We start from the raw sequence: 20,455 nt of genomic DNA, 5'->3' as shown, positions 1-20,455 counted from the left end.
GTCTGACCATCGTGTCGTCAGGGAGTCCCCTGCATCGAAATGATGCTCTGCATGACTCAACTGAGGCCCCGGAGGTTTCTAACTCTCATCCCCCTACCCCGGCCTTGCCACCACCACCACCACACATCCCCTCCCGATCCCCATCTTCCCCAACTGCCCCCTTTTAGGCAAAGCCCATCAGCTCTCTCGCAGCCAGTCCCTGCGCTCGGTGGACAACCGCAAGCGTGATGAAGCAGACAAGGTGCGGGGTGGACAGCAGAGCCCACAGACAGGTAAGACAAACGGGGAGCAGGGAGGGAGCATCAGTCACCTCGCCCAGCTGGGGTTCACGCTTGGTAGCACAGCGGTACCGACAGCCTAGGTAAACCACAAAAGATCATCTTGACATGCACATCTTTCAAAAACGTCCCGTCCCCCCCCCCTCTGGAAAAAAGTGCGAGAGTGCCTGCGGGGATTAATACCAACATGGACCCTGACTGAATCGTTGTAAAGCTGTATCGTTTTGAATGAGGTCATAAAACAAGTTCATACCCTAACTGTGTATCCTGATTCCATACGGAGTTTCCATTCCCCTACATCCTTCTGTTGCAAGTCGACAAATCATCTTTGTCAAGTATGCAATCTTGACATTCAAATATTGGTTAAACATGATGGCCCCATCTTCTCACCGATTGGCCAAACACCACCTGGTGCATCCCTGGCAAACATGGCCGTTGGTCGATTGAACTGACATATCCCAAGGCAGGTGGCATCGACTTCCCTTTGAAGTCGATGCAAAGGATATGACGCGGGAGACCCCCGAAGCCACACAAAACGAAGCACACAAACAGAAACACAACCTGCCCTTCATCCAGCCACGACCATCTCACCTTTCAGCCAATGGCAGAGTTGGACGGGGGCTTGGGGAGGTTCCTGTCCTGCATGCTAATTCGGCTCTGGCTCCCTTTCCCTTTTTTGTTTTTTACCCTTCCCTCCCTCCCCTGTTATCCCCCACTCTCCCTGACCCACCCTCCCTCCCCAGTAGACTCACCCTCCTCGGGGGAGGAGTGGTCGGCATGGAGCGTGTGCTCGGCCACTTGTGGGGAGGGCTGGCAGAGCCGCACGCGTTTCTGCGTCTCCTCCTCCTACATCACCCAGTGTAGTGGGCCGTTGCGGGAGCAGAGACCCTGCAACAACTCGGCTGTTTGTCCAGGTAAGGCCGTCTAGTGAGGGCCCCCTCTCCCACAACTCCACTCCCTCCTGGCAACCACAAACCCCCACCCCCCCCCCCCCCCCCCCCCCCCCCTGGTGCGTTTATCCTGGCGCCTTCCCCCGTCTGACCAGCTTTCTCCCGGCACCTGCCCTATCGATAACAGCCCCCCTGTCCTCTCCCCCACAACATTGAGACTCCCCTGAACCTCTTGGCACACTTTCTGTTCAACACTTATCCCCCCCCCCCCCCCCCCACACACACACACACACGCACACACTTTGCGGCGTGCTTACGACCACTCAAACAGCAGGGGAAGAGTCTCCTGCCAGACATCAGATTGTCCAACAACCACAGGACCAGGGGCAGTGACAGAGCACGGACGTTTTCGATTAAGCTCCCCGGTTCTTTGTTGATCAGAGAGCAATGCCCCGTGCCCGAGATCTTTTCACTGCGCTGAACCTTTTTATTCTGCCTTGTGGGAAGGCTTGCTAAGTATCAAACGCCGTGTTTGAGCAGCAGCGCCCTGCTCGCCGACCATGAAAGGTGAGTAGCAGATCACCCCGTGGGGATCCCAGCCCCATGAACACACAGAGAACACATACATATATACTGCACGCTAGGGCAATAAAGCGGCCCTAGTTGTGTTTGAGCACGAACCACATACAGAGGCCGCTGTGGTGACCTCTGAGCCCCCTGTACAAACAACCAGCATGGTGAAGGCTGTGCGTCGCTGCCTCGCAGCTTCGTCTGTGTCTTTCTGTCTATAAATCATACCCTAGCCGCTCTGATTGCAGTGCACGGAGTCTGGGACGAGTGGTCACCCTGGAGCCTGTGCTCCTCCACCTGTGGACGGGGCCACCGGGAACGCACACGCTCCTGTAAGCCCCCACAGTTTGGGGGAGACCCCTGTCCAGGACCGGACAAACAGAACAAGTTCTGCAACATTGCGGTTTGTCCAGGTAAGGAATCGTTTTCTTGGCTATTTTGAGAATTGGGTTCATAATTGGTCTTTTTCATGCCACACAGCTTGACACACAGTTTTGTACTTAAAGAGTTGATTTCTTTTGAGAGATTTTGAGATTACATTCATATTCATTCATTTAATTTCATTTGTACTTTTCATTGTTGAGCAAGGAACAGTGAGGTAGAGTGGCATTGTGAAATGAGCTGAGAGGCATTATGAATGGGGTTCCCTATTGTGAATTCATGTTAAAGACAAAAGTGTTTTTCTTAAGTCGTTATGACTGATTTTTCTATATTATATTCTTAGTTTATATTTGGACTACACCCTTTCAAACTAAACTCTCACGATGATAATGTTTCAAAAAAGGGGTACAAAAATGAAAAACGCACAATGTGCTATAAGGTCAAGAAACAGTCATTCCAAACAGCCAACACACCAGGGATTACAACAGTTAGAATATAATAGAATATGACTTTATTGTCCAGCCTGGAGCAGAAATGTGCTTTTGACCACAGTCACATTAAAACAGTACATAGCATATCGACACATAAAATGAAGCAAATCCATACTCCATCCATCCAACTGTTTATGTTTGAAGGCAATTACATTGCAAGTTGTATCTTTCCCCTCTGGTGGGCAAATCAGCTAATTCAAATGGAGAGTTCATCAGTTGGAATACCCCCCATGTGAATAATGCACCATGCCTCCTTGGCTCGCTTTGCGTTAAATCGTTGTCTCCTTCCATCCCTGTGCCTGCTCAGTGGACGGCGTGTGGAACGAGTGGTCCAGTTGGAGCTCCTGCTCCACGACCTGCTCCAACGGGACCACCCAGCGCACGCGGGAGTGCAACGGGCCCTCCTACGGGGGGTCCGAGTGCCACGGAGGCTGGCTGGAGACAGTGGACTGCGTGCTAGGAGATTGTCCAGGTAACGAGGGAGCGCGGCGATGACAGATCTGCTCTTCGAATTCCCCGAAAAATTGATTTTAAAAACGCTCACCAACAAATCAATCCAGGTTCTGAGAAATACATGAATGACATGCTCGTGAAACACAGGCCCTCTAGGCCATTAGGGTCATATGGAAATGGCTTCTGGTCAGGAGGGTTAGGACATGGCGAGGTGGTCTCTAGCCTGCAACCAGCTAGAACAGACTTCCTGAAAGCTAGAGACTAGCCCCAATTTTGTCCACTTTTAAGTGTAGGCTCAAAATGTTCATTTTCACTGCTGCTTTCTTTTAGAAGTTTAAGTTTGTATGCAGGTGCGGGTATTAATATGTCTGATCCGTATGTGATGAATATTTATCAATTGGCTATATTTATCTAATAATCCATTCATTTGAACAAATTCAATTTCAAATATTGTTTTCGGTATCGGTTTCCATTTCTTGTTTTTTGGAGGGGGGGGGGTTATTTGGTTGCAAAGAACATTGCATTACTTTTATTACTGCTATATGAATTAACTTGCATTGCCTCAAACTTGTACATTCTTGACCTATCACAACATACGGCCTCTGGTTACAGTGGATGGAAAATGGCAGCCGTGGACCTTGTGGACCGGCTGTTCTAAGACATGCGGGGGCGGTAGCCAGCAGAGACAGAGGGTCTGCTCAGGGCCCATCTTCGGGGGTCAGCCCTGCCCTGGGGAGCAGGAGGAGGTCCGGCAGTGCAACGAGAAGAGGTGCCCTGGTAGGACCCCTGCTGAGTCACTGTGCGGTGGGGGGAGGGGGGGACGGACGGACGGACGGACGGACGGACGGACGGACGGACGGACGGACGGACGGACGGACGGACGGACGGACGGACGGACGGACGGACGGACGGACGGACGGACGGACGGACGGACGGACGGACGGACAGATGCGATGTTGGAAAGGGAGAGAACTTTAAAGTACGTATCCTCTGCATCCCTTCTCACCCGTTCCGCATGTAGAACCTCACGAGATATGCGGGGAGGACAACTTCTCCAACGTGGTGTGGAAGATGACCACCGCCGGCGAGACCGCCGCGGTTCGCTGCCCACCCAACGCGATGGGTGAGTGACCCCCGGCCCTCTGTTATGTCATCCGGCAGAAGGGAGACCTCTGCTCTAAACACTTGTCATCATCTCCCTACAGGACTCATCTTGCGCCGTTGCTCGCTCGACGAGGAAGGCATCGCCTACTGGGAGAATCCGACTTTTATGAAGTGCATATCGAATGATTACCGTAGCATTCAAACTCTGGTAAGAAGGGAGAGGGGTTCTGGCATGTGTGAGTCAGGTGACTGACACAACAATGCATTGAGTCATTAAGTGTCCGTATTATCTACGTAACAGAACCGGAGAACACCGGTTCTGTTACAGTCGGTTTTTGAAAAGCTCAACAGGTGGTTGTTGTTTTCAAATGGCTTTTTATCATGCTGACATCGCTATAGCTCCGGATTCTCTCAAGGGAAATGCAGCAACAAAAAAGAAAGAAGATGTTTGCTCATAAGATGAAACAAAGCTGTAAAATGAGCCCTCAGCAAGCCAATCGGTGTCCCCCCGAGAGCGATGATCCTAAAGGCTAATTGATCCGGCTCCCTTCTGTCAGACTCGGGAACACTTATCAAAGGCACAGCGGGGCCTCGTGGGAGATGGAGTTTCAGAGGTGATGACTAAGCTGAGGGTGACATCCAGTGACGGGACCAGCTACAGTGGCGACCTGCTGGCCATAGTAGACGTCTTGAAGAACATGACCGAGATCTTCCGAAGGGCCTACTACAGCCCCAGCACCGCTGACATGCGGGTAGGTGTGCAGGACCGAGAGAACAGAAGATATTATGATACGAATTCACCTTCATTATTTACATTTCAGATTTCAGTGAACTGCGCTTTATGTCTCCTAAGTCCACTCACCACCCGACCACGCCTGATCAGTTGTGTTGCTTTTCAGAACTTTGTCCAGTCCGTTAGTAACCTGCTGATGGAGGAGAACCGGGAGAGATGGGAAGAGGCACAGCTGGTGAGGGCGCTATACACCTCTTCATCTCTCTCACTCACACATCTTCCCCTTGGCAGAGGACTAAAACACGCTTAGACGAAGGTTCAGAATGTCCTTGGTGTGTGCCTAAGTAAATGGAGGGACAAATAAAAAATAAAAGATTATTTAAATTTAGATTCTTATAAAGCCATCGGCAAAGCGATCCGGCTGGTGTAGCATGCTTGATTACTTAATGAATCTATTCAGCAGCCCATAGTCACCACGCTCTAGCTTGCTGTTTGCCCATGCTTGCCTTAGTGAAGTGTGTGTCCGCTGACTGGCTCTAGGGGGCCTCACACACTGGCTCAGGAGCCACGTCAGGACAAATGATGCATGTGGGAATATAGTTGATGCATTGTCATCTATCAAGAACAATAATGAATGAAATCTTTTGTTAAATTAAACTAAACCAAAGGGGCCGCCACATGACTCGTTTCCTGGCCATAATTGGAAACAGAATGACACAATTAGAAGAATGAGTCTGTGTGTTAACCAAGATCTCGTGGTAGTTAGGGTTTTTTACCAAAGTACCCAAAAATACTCCAATCTGTTCCAGCTTGGTCCCAACATCAAGGAGCTCTTTCGTCTGATCGAGGACTTTGTGGACGTCATCGGCCTGAGGATGAAAGACTTCCAGGACATGTACGAGGTCACCGAAAACCTAGGTGGGCTGTCTTCTTATCACAGTATTTATTATTATTATATTATAATAAGACTGCCCTGCTTTACCTGTTATATGGAAGGTTCTGCCATATTCATGTTTATTTTCATTCGGAATATGTTACATGTGAAATATCCGAGAAACACATATGCACAAGGCAATACTGCCTAGAGGCTATTGCCATAGCAAAGGATGGAAATGAATTGACAAGTTCATGGGAATGCGACTCCTTATTGATTCACAATGACTAGATGTTGTTGCTTGAGTCCAATAACAAATCATTTTACCCCTGAGTACAACCAAGGAAAAATAAAGTTTGTGGTGAGCACAGTTGATTTGCTTGACCTTGCTGGCATGGAGATAAACAGTGTTGGGTTTGAGTAGGTAGACAGCTACTGACAGCGACGGGTAATGGGGGACTGATGGCCTATTAATAGCTATGCCAGTTCGCTTGTCTGGAGCCAACTAGCCACCCACGCTGTCAAACACGGGTGTACCAGCATTTGACCCCTGAGTCCCTTTGTTAACTTTGTGAAAAACACACACCCACACACTGCATGCACAGAGGCCTGGCAAAGATCTGTCCCGATCGCATTGGATCTATTCATACATCCATCTGACCATTTATCTGTCTATCTATATATCTACCTATCTGTCTAGTCTATCTCTAAGAATACAAGATACAGCGGGGGAAAACTGTACTAGCAATTGAAAAACAGAACATTTATAACAAGAGTGTGCACGTATCTTTATACACAGTATGACTATATAGTCGTGAATGAAACACTGAAAATAATTTCTATGTCTCGCTGGAACCTGTCTCTCTACCACAGTGCTTAGCATCCACAAGCGCCCGGTGATGGGCAATGCGGACATCAGCTTCCCCATGAAGGGCTGGAGGGGCATGGTGGACTGGGCACGCAGCTCAGAGGACAGAGTCACCATCTCCAAGAACATTCTTTCCAACGGAAAGCCAGGTGGGTTCAGCACCACTGCTTACTTCTGCCACCTGAGTCATTGTGCAGACACTGTTATCTGAAGCGACTTAAAGTGATTTGTATTTAGGAACCCGGCTGCATAGGTAGGATTTAGGAGTCGGGTTGTAAACAGAACGAGCAGAAAAGAGGGAAAAGAGCCGAAGATTGCAATTTTTGAAAGAAAACGTCAAACGTACGTATTATGTAGTACCGCATTACCGCACCTGTGATTGACAGGTGAGATGGATTTCCCCAAACCAATCAGGGAAGAGATGCCCTGATGGGTCAGGAATGAGCCAAGAGCAGTCTTTAATCTAAATGAGCTCATACAGAGGCAGGCGCAGTTAACTTGAAAAAGATGATATCACAGAGCATTTCACTCACTAATATCTGACGGATGGCTATGCCATTTCAAACTAATTACACCCAAATTACAGCTCTTAAATCCCACCGACAGCACCTTTAAGTAGAAGAGCTACGTATCTTGCACAGTGATGCCAACAGGTAGCCTGGGGACATTGGGGATCGGGCCAACAACCCTTCTGGTCTTGGAGTCCAACATCATCATCACCCCCAGACTAGACTACAGGCCAGAATTCAAAACCTGGTCACAGAAGTTGGCCTCAGACAATATGTGGGACTCGAGAGAAAAGATAAAACAAACTAAAGTATTGCAACCTAGTTCCGAGTGTTTACCGGCGGATTGTTTGGCACCTGGGATGATTCTCACAGCTCCGGGCGGCCCCTCTCACCTATGCCGCATGATAATTAGCCCGTCACTCCTAATCAGGAGTCAACAGGCGCCAATCAGTGGCAATTAGCTGCCATTTTCCTCCCAGCTGGGAGACTCGTCTCCGTGGCTGCGGAGACATAAGCAGCCTGTCAAGCTTATCACTCGCCCGCCTGACGCATTGTACAGACCCGCCGGGCTCCAAGGGCTCAAATGGCACTCGGGCTGTCTCTTCTGTAAGCGCTGGATAACGGAATTCAGGCAAACATCCTTGGTAGAGCACGATAGAGAGAGAGACCACTGGGGCAGAAGTTCATGCATGAGTGCCCTCTCGGAGCTGTGTGTGTGTGTTGAAGCGGTTGGCTTGATAGCGCCGGCCGTCACCCGGCGAACACACAAATGGATATTTAACACAGACACCTGTTGACACCTGACGGTCAGCGCGGCATTGGCTGAACATGTTTCCATTCAATTTGATTAATACACATGCACACGCACACTTGCACACACATACACACATGGATATGCTCAGCCAAATACCTAATGTCTGATGAACACAATATATCGACTTTACACATGTGCTTCCCCTGACATAAACATTGACTAAGCCTCACTGTGTCGTATTGGTGAATCAGCAGTCAACAGAGATGGGGCATAAAGAATGTGTTTGGATAAGCTCATTGCTTTCTGCAATGTGTCAACTAAATTGCATGATAGGTTTGCCATATGTTATATATGGTATATTCACTTATTAAATCTAGTGATTGTGCCAATAATATTCACAATGGTACTTCAATTAACTTTGCTTACTTTTCTTAATTCCACGATAGGAACAAATATTTAGACCTGCATTTTGCATTAAGGTTTGTATTAACAGAGTGCATCTAACCTGCGTATTGTTATGATTGTATCTCCTTATTCAACAACCACCAGAAGGCTCATTCATTTTTATTATGTTTGCGTTATATAAGATCTGGTGGAGCCCAGCAGTGGGCTTCAGCCAATGCACAGTGACTCAAGAGTACGCTACACCACACAGAAACACACACACACACACACACACACACACACACACACACACACACACACACACACACACACACACATACACACACACACATATGCACACACAAACATACAGCCACTACATAACCCACACCCACCCACACACACACACACACACACACACACACACACACACACACACACACACACACACACACACACACACACACACACACACACACACACAAACACACACACACACACAAAGTGATTCTCCTCTGTAGTGCACCTCAGCCATGGGGAACTCATAGGCTGCTAGCAGCATTTACACTGCCCCAGAGCACTTTGAGGCTGTCTGGTAGCTCCGCGAGGACAGTGAGGCTGAGAGGCTGCAACATCTTCAGAGTGAGCAGCAGACGGAGCCCTGTGGTGATCATCTGGGGGAATGATGAGGGCCAATGGGGCCCTTGCTCCCCTTTGCTCCTGGCTCCCGCCCTGCCGTCCCTCCCTGGCATCACCTCGCCTCTGGTCTTTTGCTAGTGGGGGGGGGGGGGGGGGGGGGGGTTTGGACAGTCCATTACCTGTGACAAACGTCACTTTCCTTGCTTTTCCTCCTCTCAACTCTTCCCAGTAGTGGGTGGGAGGATGGAGGGAACCTGTGAGAGTTGTGTAGATGAAATGATGTCTGCTATATGTCATGAAAAACACCCATGGACATCTCGAATAATGCATGCATATTGCGTCTGCACATCATGAGGGACTTTTGCATGAGTGCGTTTGTGTGTGTATGTGTATATGTGTGTCTATGTGTGTGTGTGTGTGTGTGTGTGTGTGTGTGTGTGTGTGTGTGTGTGTGTGTGTGTGTGTGTGTGTGTGTGTGTCTGTGTGTGTGTGTGTGTGTGTGTGTGTGCGTGTGTGCGTGCGTGTGCGAGCACAACTGCAGCAGTGACACAGAGTGTGAGACAGTGTTTATAGCTGACTAGTCATGTAGGCCAGCTCCAGTAGGAAAAACTCTTGGGGCTGAAATAGAGGAGGAGGGTGAGGAGGAGAAGAAGGAGGAGGAGGAGGAGGAGGAGGAGGAGGAGGAGGAGGAGGAGGAGGAAAGAGAAAGACACAAGCAGGGCTAGTGTTATCTTTATGTTTTTCTACTCCCTCCACAGTTTGGGGAAAAGCGGGCCATCTCTGTCGGGTCAGCCCGGAGCTCTGAAAGCCAGGGGTATCTCTCTTCTCCACTCTGCTGCTCGAGCAGGGCTTGGGCTGGTTGGCTTTGGTCTGACCACCTTGTTCACTGACTAGCCAATGCTGTCCTGTTTTCGTGTGGATGCTTTTTGGTGAATGTTGGCATGTGCCTTCCAGTGTGGGCTTACTGTCCTTTCCTCTGTTAAAGATTCGGGGTGACTCTTCAACCTTCGTGAGCGGCATCGTTCTGTACAGAAATCTGGGGAGCATTCTGTCGCTGCAGAGGTAAGGACGTTGGACTTCAAACGAGGGATTCATGCAAAAGCATGCACATCATGCTCCATCCCTCTTTACCGCCATGTTGAAGTGCTTCACACTGTGAAGCGAGTTGATTGAACTATTCTTGACCTTTATTTTAGAGGCATTATCTGCCTAGGAAGAGTTTCCTATTGTACCATTTCTTGTGTTTCGCTTGTTTCTATTTTGATGTTTGCGGTTGTGTTTATGGATAAGGGTAGCCATGCATGTGTTATTTTTGTTTGCACACACACACACACGGATGCAGACTCTATTATGCAGGGCTGTGGATGTTGGGAGTAAGCAGCACTCCATTATGGTAATCTGGTTATGCTGCATAATGATCCAGTAAAACATATGATGGGAGGGAAGAGAGGGAGAGAGAGAAGTGTCCTCCCACATGCTAGTATCCAGCTCTCCTGGTGTGTTCTTTTACAGGAGGGGTTATTATGGCTTCTTTCCATACCACTAGACAGCTCTCTCTCTCCCCCTCCCTCTCTCTCCCCCTCCCTCTCTCTCTCTCTCTCTCTCTCTCTCTCTCTCTCTCTCTCTCTCTCTCTCTCTCTCTCTCTCTCTCTCTCTCTCTTTCTCTCTCTCTCTCTCTCTCTCTCTCTCTCTCTCTCTCTCTAAAAAGGATGGTCTTTAGGAAGGAGACAAGGTGACAGTAATGTTTAAGTTGAATGATTGTGGTACTCTGGTTGTTCGCGGTTACGTTGAATACAGGGTACAATGTAACTGAGAAGGCACAAGGACAAAGGGTGTAAACAGTCCTACAGTAGGATTTTGTTGTCAGTAATTTAAGCTGCATTTCCTTGATTTCACTCCATGGCTTCTACCACCTGGTCCAATTCAACATGATTGATAGTACCTGTAAAATAGGAAATTGTAATGCATACTAAGCAGAACCTTTCAAACGTTAAAATGTCTTTACGTTTCTGACAATAGCATGAGCTGTTGTCTCGGATGAAATCTTCAGTTAGGGGATTTTAGCTTGGTGTGTGGAAACGGCTTTGGTGTAAACAGACACTTTTAAAAGAAGCTGTTTGATTGTGTGAAATTTTTTTTGTCCTCCCCAGAAACAACACCGTGGTTAACTCCAAAATCGTGTCTGTGACCATCAAGCCAACACCGGCATCGCTCTCACTTCCTGTGGAAGTGGAATTCTCTCACCTTTACAACGTGAGTTACTTTCCAAAATACCCCCTAATACCTCCAAGCTAAACTATGCAACTAATACTTCCAATTGCATTTCACTTTGGTAGTTCTCGAGTCAATGTGCTTTGCAGATTGCCACAGCTTTGCAACTGTGGACGTTTTTCATTTATTTGTTGTTTTTAATCAACACATTTCAAACTAATGCTGTTTCTGTTCCCAACCCGGCCAGGGAACCACCAACCAGACCTGCATATCGTGGGATGAGAGTGACAGGTAAGGCAGTCTGCCTCTTAGTGCATTCGATCATCCAAACAGCCGCTCGATGATTGACCTTGTGGCTGCGGTAGTGAAAAGAAAACAAAGTAAAATAACAAATACACCTTAATAGAATACCAAACCCTTCATTGTGTGTTTGTGTGTGTGTGTGTGTGTGTGTGTGTGTGTGTGTGTGTGTGTGTGTGTGTGTGTGTGTGTGTGTGTGTGTGTGTGTGTGTGTGTGTGTGTGTGTGTGTGTGTGTGCGGTGTGTGTGGTTGTGTGTGTGTGTTTGTGTTTGTGGTTGAGTCTGAGTGTCAGTGTGTGTCTGTGTGTGATCGACCAACGTTCCTCTGTTTTAGTGTCATCATTCATGCAGCTAAACTGACACAGCTTCAGAGATTACAAAGCGTTCGGCCGCCTATTTTCATGTGCGTCTATCCAAACCTCCTTCGTCTTCTTTAAGCTCACAAACTTTACCAAGGCCTCCCCCCCCCCCCCTGTTGCCTAAAAGTGCAGAGTGTGGTGTGTGGCTGCGTGCGGTACGCCGTGAAAGTCGGCGCTCACACCTCACTGACAACGATGCACCATGTGGAAAATGAGAAGTGTCGCTCACCGCTACTTTACCCCCTGCATCTCCAGGCCCACGCATGACACTCACCGCCACGCGTCAAAATGTAAGGGAGCTTGGAGCGGGGTACAAAACGGAGTGATAAGAGCGGGAGAGAGATACAGGCCGAGAGGTGGCGAGAGAGAGAGAAAGAGCGAGAGGGAGGGAGAGAGAGAGAGAGAGAGAGAGAGAGAGAGAGAGAGAGAGAGAGAGAGAGAGAGAGAGAGAGAGAGAGAGAGAGAGAGAGAGAGAGAGAGAGGGAGGGAGGGAGGGAGGGAGGGAGGGGGAGAGGGAGGGAGGGGGAGAGGGAGAGAGAGAGAATCCTTGCCCAGAAAAGCAAGGCGAGGGGGGATGACAAGGGGAGAAGAGCAAGGGGGAAACAATTTTTAATTTGAGCTCTTGGTAGGGACCCCAATTTTGGAGCACCCTTTTGAATGCACCTTGCTCCTCAAAGTTGCTTGTTTATTTAAACACAGGGATAAGGAGGTTGTGTGCATATTCAAGTGTGAAGTGTAAAGAAACTACAAATAACAAACATCTCGTGCCCGTGGCCATATTGCAGTGCAGGTTGGACATTTGCATTTAGATGGGTGCGTACACTTGTTGTTACAGAGATGAAGAGCACAACGCTATTCGCCTCAGTCTGAGGATTAAAAAAAGAAATGAGGGAGGGAAAAAAGTTTTTGCTTGAGAAATGCAGAGAAACGGCAAAACGCAGAGATAGAGCTTGGGGGTTCGGGATGGTGGTTGTGAGGAGGACACACAGTCAGACTAAAGCAAGCGAACGGTGGAACAGAAGATCAGAGGAGCACAGTCTGAAAGTTCAACATTAAAATACTTCCTGGGGGATCTTATCACAATGACTATAAATATGCAGTGATGCTCAGCCAACCACATTCAGGGTGCGGAGCACCAGACTGTGACTGCATATGCATGCACATAAGTCCATGCTAATTATTACAATAACACACACACACAAATAAAAACATTTAAACAATCTAGCCCACATCTGAAATGAAGCAGTGTTACATCATCAAGCTAATGTTGTTGTAGTGCTTTGGTTGAGTGCCGCCGTTGCACTAAACCAAGCAGTAAGTTGATTGTCGTTTGCAGAGCAAGCAGGTGAGCTAAGATATATCTTGAGTGTCCCTTGTTTGTTGAGGACTTGTGCTAATGGCAGGCGTGACTTAATCCATTTAGTGCTTGAACAGCACACGTTGCAAGGTATGAACAGGGCTTTTAAGAGAGAGAGGGAGAGAGAGGGAGAGAGAGAGAGAGACGAGTGGCGTGGAAAGAAGCCATAAGCCATAATGATAGTAAAGAAAGATGGGCAAGCTAAAATCAGAGGAGTAAAAAAAGAGGGAAAAGAAACGAGGCAACAAGGGAATGGGAGAGGAATCTGTTCCCCAAGTCGTAGGTGGAATCTCATCAGTACCAGCGCTACTCCCTCAGTCCTGGCATCTCATCAGTACCAGCATGGCTGTGAAGGGAGCCGAGGCTGTGAGGGGGAGGAAGGCGTGGAGTGTGTGATAAATGAGTTAATATTTTGGGGGAGAAATTAGAATTGGAGGGAGGCGCCCCTGTCCTGCTGATAAGAGATGTGTGGAGGGTTGTTGAAGGGGCCACACTTCAACTGAGAAAAAAATCGATAATTTAACCACTCAGCGTCTCTCCCTCTCCCTCTCCCTCTCCCTCTCCCTCTCCCTCTCCCTCTCCCTCTCCCTCTCTCTCTCTCTCACAACAAAACGACCAGGTGTGCATGCGTGCGTTTGTTTGTGTGTGTATGCCTGTGTATTATTGTGTTTGTGTGTGTGTCACATTTCCGGTGTTAAATATGAATGCATTGGTATAAAAGCTGGTCGTGTCTTAAGGAAAAGACAATGAAATCCATCCAACTTAAATCCTTTTGAAGACATGGCGAAGTAATCAAGTAGAACAAAAAGTCAACTGATCAACTGATAATAGTGTATATAATAAACTGAACATTATCCGATTATTATCCATGCAAAATTAATTTGTGATTAACGTATTCTTTGGAGCGGGGGGGGGGGGTATGCACTCAGGACTTCGCCTCCATTGCTGCAGGGCTTTTACTCCATGGCACTGTTTCTGGATGGGGAGGCTCTCCCATGCAGGGCTGCTGGACTGCCACATAATGAACCATCTAGTCTAGAGGCTGTGGCCAAGTCTGTCTGTGGCCATGCGTGTTTGCTCGAGTCGACCATGTGTGTGTGTGTGTGAGAGAGAGAGAGAGAGAGAGAGAGAGAGAGAGACAGAGAGAGAGAGGGAGATGGAGTGAGAGGTCTAACCGTGTCATCCACAGAGAGAGACAGCGCTGAGTTGTAATATATTGGATTTCTTTCAGAAGTGATGTGCTAGGGTCAGCAGCGAACCCTTCTCCAGAGGCCATGGAGCCTCTGCTCTAAACCTGTCCCCACCCTCGCTCCCCCACCACGACAAGCACCACCACAACCACACATTCTCATACATCTATCCATTTTTTTTCTGGGCGGCACTTTTGCTCCCTGCTCTCTCTTGATTTTCTCATGCCCAAGTTGCCCTTCAGCATTTGTCATCCTGATGCACTTTGGGTAATCCTGTTTGGTTTCGGCACTGGCGGCAGGCTTAAAGTCTACTAGAAGCAGAGCGATAATTTGTTTGGGAGAAATACTGTTAAGACACTTTAACTGTCTGTGAACAACTTGAGACCTTGGTCCGCAAGTACCAGTGATGGCTTTAAGTTGTTTTGTTTTATTTATTTTGACATTTTCCTTCAGGGCCTGTGTGCGTTGTGGTGCGATACTTTGAAGGCATTCCTGAAATCAATTTGTACTGTATATGCTGCCCTTGTGCTATAAAAGCTGCTGCATGGGTTTCCAGAAGGCTGACTTATTTTTTCTCTTCTGAGACATTTTAGTGTGTTTGAAATTATTCAGTAGTTGGATGACCTGTAGAATGTATCATATTGTAGCATTACTGTGTAAGAAATCTCATGCAAAAGACATTGGGGAGAGTTTAATTAATTGGTTGAATGATAAGTCAAGATGTCACAACCTGCGGCCATGACTCAACTATTTAACTGGAAGATAGGGCTGTTGTGTGCAGTTGTGATAGAAAAATAAGGGTCTGAATAACAGCTTAAAATGTGTTTTATTGAGTAGGCTATGTACATACAACCTAGCTACGAGAAGGTTTAAAAACGAGGGGAAAATGCATTGAACAGTGTAATCTTTGCTCAAATTATTATTTTAATGGAATGTGCTCTGACAGCTGTGTACTTTGGACAAGTTGCACGGAGCAAAAGCTCTTTGCTTTGTACTTAAGTTGGTTGGAAGGCCTGCGGATGAAAATCCAATCTATTGATTTAAAAACTCCAGGAATGATGAATATTATTCTAAGCACTGCTATTGTTAGTGCCTTAGAAACACAAACACACACACACACACACACACACACACGTGTGTGTGTGTGTGTGTGTGTGTGTGTGTGTGTGTGTGTGTGTGTGTGTGTGTGTGTGTGTGTGTGTGTTTCAATCGTAATGCCAATTCAATGGGTCATTTTACATATTGTGTGGGTCTATAAATGAGGTATAAAGTGGTTTATTATTTCGTTTTATTTGCTAACTGTAAGTGGCAGTGAGCCACGCGGTGCTCAAATCGTTTATTGAGACGCAATCGCTGTCGTTACGGAGAAGCCTATAGGATAATTTATGATTCAAATATGGTTGCCTAATTAAAAAAAAAAACGGGCCAATTAACGACACCGATTATTTTATGAAATTGTTAGTTTCGAGTATTAGATCTATTGAAAGAATTGCGTTCGATATCTTTGTTACCATTAGTTTTTTTCACACGTATTTTCGGGGATATTTCAGTTTCCACTCTATCGGAATAATAATGTGGCCAGGCAGAAAGCTGTGCAGCGCCCCGCCACAGAGACCGTTCATCACCGCGTTCGCTGCGTTCTGCGCCTCTGCTCGCGACCGGCGAAGATGTAACGTGGATTAGGGCTTCACAGTTAGCTCTAACGTGGGGGGATTTGAATATCTTTGCGGCTTTTATTCACCGCTGCATCGTCCTCTCTCTCTCTTTCTCTCTCTCTGTGTTCCGCAGCTCCTCGCTGCTCGGATCGTGGTCTGCCAAGGGCTGCAGAGCCGTGCTCGTCGACTCATTCAGAACCAAATGCGTGTGTGACAGACTGTCCACCTTCGCCATTTTAGCACGGCTAAATCCTGACATGGTAAGTCCCACCGACACCTCCCTACCTATTTTTTTTTGGACATTGATGTATCCGAAACAATGTGTTTTGCGAGTTAGGTGAATGTATCTGTCAGGTTTTATGAAAAGGGCGTCATTGTAACATATCAACAGATCCCTCGCTCCCTCCCTCCCCCTCCTTCCTCTCTCCCGCTCCATCTCTCTCTCTCTCCCCCTCGACATGGCACCACTGTCTATAGCCAGTTCTGTGTCTTCACTAATAAAGCGTATGGGCATATTCAAAAAAATGAATATATACCCCGAATATGTTGACGTTTGTTCAGCAAGGCAAGCCACACCGGGCTGTTGGTCACCTCTGCATTTCAACCGCACACCGCACAGGATGTTTACCGACAGATGTGTTGATTTGCATACATTACATCATGGTTAATAGGATTGTGATGTGGGTGCCGTGTGAGGAATCGCACATCATCTCTCATATCTAATAATAAGAAATATGAGCACCACAATTGATTAACAAACTGATGTTCAAATCTAAATTGCAACGATGCCAATCAAAGCGTCGCTCCTTGTGTTTTCCACGTCTCTGGGGCTAGGGGCCTACACTATGCAGACATGCAAATTAGAAATTGCAAATTGGGGCAGCATAGCAGTATTTCTGATATAACCTCAGATGGTGGTTGCTGCTGTGCTGTGCACCATGAGAGAATGTGTAATAAAGGACATGGACATCACTGATGAATTCCACTGATCAAGTATGTTTTCACAGTTTCTACTGGGAAAAGGGCAGGGTCTTTTGGTGAATTTTTCTTCTATGTGATTAGTTATTATTAGACTGGAAATTGCTTTGGATGCAGTTTGTTTGTTGCCCTGGTAACAGCATAGGCACTCGGGGCCCTCTTAAAGACGTAGCCGACGCAAAGGATAAAAGTCGCTTGCATTGTTTCAAGAAAAGATATAGGAGATGAGGCATCCCACTAACTAACCCACTGCCCAGCTTCACCAACAATACATGGATGGAAACTTACATAGGTAGCCAATTAAGGTTTGGTTTGAGCAGAACATGGTATGTTTATTTTTTCGGTTTGTGCTTTGTATGTGTGTGTTTGTGTGTGTGTGTATGGAAATGTGTGAGGGATTGAATATGTGTGCATGTTTGTGTGTATGTGTGTTTGAACATCTTGCTCTCTGTTGCGTATCCTAGTATCCTGAAGCCAAGATTAGTCAGCCAATGGAAGGCTTTCGAGCGAGTGGAACCATATTAAATGGGTGCATTCCAACATGCCGCATGATGTTTGCTCTGTCTAGCTTGTTTTCTAACATGCACATGTACAACCTCAGATGTATGGAACGCTGCCGCTAACATGGAGCTCGGGGGGGGGGGGGCTTGAGTTGCAAGCCCATCACCCCTAGCCTAGCAGCATGTGTGCTAATAGTAGCTAGCACGATGGCTACCGCTTCTTGTTGGAAGCCAGCCCGCTCTGACTCTGCCTGTAGCCACTGTCTCTCTCTACCTGGGCAGTCGACAGGCCGTTCTCAGCACTGTCGCAGTCTGGAGCTTTCACATGCCCAGAGGGAAGCAAAATGGTGGCAGCTTGACTTGCTCCCCATGCCAACGATGGGGGGAAAAAAAGAGAAAGAGAAAAAGAGAAATGGAAAAGGCCAGTTCTCTCTCCCCCCACAAACACACTGTGATGTTGGTTTGCTATGGCCATGGTTAGCAATGCTAATTATTCCTTTTGCAACTCCATGATGGCTTCTAACCGGGCCTGGCTTTCTCCTCTGTACGTCTGCAGCTAGCCATCGACAGCCCTAGCATGACAAACACCCACCCTCTATCTGCCCTTCTCCCTCTCTCTCCCTCTCCCTCTCTCTCGCATCCCTTTGTATTCCTCCACATCTCAGTCAACTCCTCGCATAATTTCCCCCCTGCGCCGCTTCCGCAATACATCGTCACACTCTAATCTGTCTCTTCTTCTGCTCTTGTGCTTTTTTTTAATTTATTTTTTACATATATATATATATATATATATATCCTTCCGCCACCTTGGCTGTTCCAACCAACACGCAATCTTGATTCTGCTGCAGGCTTTATGAAATTCAATCAGGCGTCTGCAGACGGGGGAACAAAGCAAGTGCTTTGGAAGGCACCGTCGGTCGGCTAGTTTTGCAATAGAAATGATACAGGGAAAAAGGATGGAGAAAAAACTGCAGTTGACGGTTGTGCTTGGTTCCCAATATGGGGGGGGGGGGGGGGGGGGGGGGGGAATGATGGTGGGAGTGTGTGTGTTTGTGTGGGTGGGCAGGGGGAGGAGGAGGGGTGCATCGAGTAACACCTGCAGTCCTTGCCAGGGACGATCGGTCTCCATCGAGAGAGACTGAGACAGAGAGAATGAGATACAGAGAGAGAGAGAGAGAGACCGAAAAACCGAAAGAGAAAAGAGACGAGTAGAGTTCTATATGGGTAGTCAAGCCCTAAGGAGCAGGAAATGTTTTCTGTGTGAGCAGCGACTTTCCGTTCCACTGAACTGATAATCTAACCCCCACCCACCCGAACTGCTTTGCTTTTAGAGCGGGAGGGGGGGAGGGGAAGTCGCTGCAGTGTAGATTAATCAGGGGGATTTTAATTAACTTGGCCTCAGCACACACATCAAACCTGCAGACAAGACAGGCTATAAACTCAGCCAATTATCTGTGGCTTGAGGGGTCCACGTGGAGAGACTCCCTCATGTCACCCTGTTCCTCATACCTCCCTCACTCCCACGCGTCTCCCCTTCCCCCCCATAAAATATCATCTCAGCAGACACTTCCACATCATCTCAGTGCACCGTCGCACCCCCGCTCAAACACCTGGGATGGAACAGACCGGAAACACAGAGATAACTTTTTACATTGGGATAAAAACCTATAAACAAATCGGATTTCAATCTGCCTTTCGCTCTTAGTCATCAGCTCGTCTTTTAAAATAAGCAGTTTCATATACCTTTTATTTGCAGCAAACATGTCTGAGGCTGTGGAGGTGTTGCCACTGTGCCCTGGCCTGACATGTGAGCTAGCATATATGCTAGCTCAGATTGTTCATGCTAACGTTTATCAGTCTTTAGCCTTTCTATGCTGATCACCAGCTTCATAAGACAGGGCTATATACAGTATTTTGCATGGCTGGCTAAACATGTACGTGTGTGCGTTTGTCCGTGTGTACACATGTACAGTAATTATACAAGTGTGACCCAGATATGAAACGCAAGACGAATGCGCCATGGTGCCAGTGTGATAGCTGCTGCAGGAACGGCTGCCATATTGCACTGTTGCCATAGCGATGAAGACAATGGCTGCAGTAGTATGGAGAGAACGCTCACAGGACTAGGAAATCATTCTTTGTGTTTCTTTATTAGAGGTCTGCGTACATACGGAATATGAGACGTTTGCATGCAAAATGCTGTGGACCTAACCGTACAGTAGGTGGTGTATGCTAATGCCCAGGGGTTGAGGTGTGTATTTTTTCATATTTTTGGAAAAATCCTGTTTCCATTCACCTTGAAGTCACCTTGCTCTCCATTGACAAGACCTAAACAACAGCCTGTCTGGTAGCCACGCGCACCGGAGTGTATCTGTGTCTTTAAGCACACACGCGCACACGCCAGTGGGAGTGAGGGCAGAATACCTTCTGTGCGAATATCACACCACTACGAGCCCTGAATATTCAACCCTGCCTGTGTGTGCCTTTCCTCCAGAACATGGATAAAACACAGCTCCCGTCCGTCACGCTGATCGTCGGCTGTGGCGTGTCCTCCCTCACTCTGCTGCTGCTCATCATCATCTACGTGTCTGTCTGGAGGTAGGCTCCCACAACACATGCACCAGTACGACCAAGGAGACGACCCCGATTATTGAGGGTCTGTAAAGCCCCGGACACACCCGTCATCACGTTTTGGAATTGACGTGTCCATAACAGGCTTGAGTCCTGTACGAAAGCGAGAAGAATCGTACAGCCCTGCTACATTGCTGCTCTGCTTGCTTTGCTCTGTTTGAACAATGGGATTCTAGTTTCTTTTTTTGGGACGTGCTTCAAATATGAATCCAAATCACTCTGTGTGCTTTGTGCGGGAGAGACTTTATCCAAAGTGATCCTTTCAGTGATTTTACTTTTCATTTGTCATTAATGACGAGGTAAGGGTTACGCATCTGGCTCAACGATGCCTAGGGATTGATTGCTGA

General features: G+C 47.6%; 1 protein-coding gene and 1 long non-coding RNA gene across 2 annotated transcripts in view; both read left to right on the top strand.

Moving 5' to 3' along the window:
• Positions 1-20,455, top strand: part of LOC132467918 (uncharacterized) — a 185,981-nt gene that overhangs the window by 49,373 nt on the left and 116,153 nt on the right. The gene's annotated exons all lie outside the window — the stretch shown is intronic.
• adgrb1a (adhesion G protein-coupled receptor B1a) overlaps positions 1-20,455 on the top strand; it is a 78,667-nt gene that overhangs the window by 42,424 nt on the left and 15,788 nt on the right. The window contains exons 4-20 of the mRNA XM_060065252.1: positions 168-272; positions 1,022-1,192; positions 1,987-2,151; positions 2,918-3,082; positions 3,676-3,840; positions 4,085-4,186; positions 4,269-4,375; positions 4,725-4,919; positions 5,067-5,135; positions 5,710-5,818; positions 6,648-6,791; positions 9,489-9,493; positions 9,914-9,990; positions 11,079-11,181; positions 11,387-11,430; positions 16,133-16,259; positions 19,972-20,075. Coding sequence (XP_059921235.1) covers positions 168-272; positions 1,022-1,192; positions 1,987-2,151; positions 2,918-3,082; positions 3,676-3,840; positions 4,085-4,186; positions 4,269-4,375; positions 4,725-4,919; positions 5,067-5,135; positions 5,710-5,818; positions 6,648-6,791; positions 9,489-9,493; positions 9,914-9,990; positions 11,079-11,181; positions 11,387-11,430; positions 16,133-16,259; positions 19,972-20,075 — 1,957 coding nt within the window. The remainder of the gene's footprint in view (positions 1-167; positions 273-1,021; positions 1,193-1,986; positions 2,152-2,917; positions 3,083-3,675; positions 3,841-4,084; positions 4,187-4,268; positions 4,376-4,724; positions 4,920-5,066; positions 5,136-5,709; positions 5,819-6,647; positions 6,792-9,488; positions 9,494-9,913; positions 9,991-11,078; positions 11,182-11,386; positions 11,431-16,132; positions 16,260-19,971; positions 20,076-20,455) is intronic.

Source organism: Gadus macrocephalus, chromosome 11 (genome assembly GCF_031168955.1).
Source record: "Gadus macrocephalus chromosome 11, ASM3116895v1".
Lineage (NCBI taxonomy): Eukaryota > Metazoa > Chordata > Actinopteri > Gadiformes > Gadidae > Gadus > Gadus macrocephalus.
Note: the sequence above shows the minus strand (reverse complement) of the source record. Positions and strands in the feature narration are given on the sequence as shown.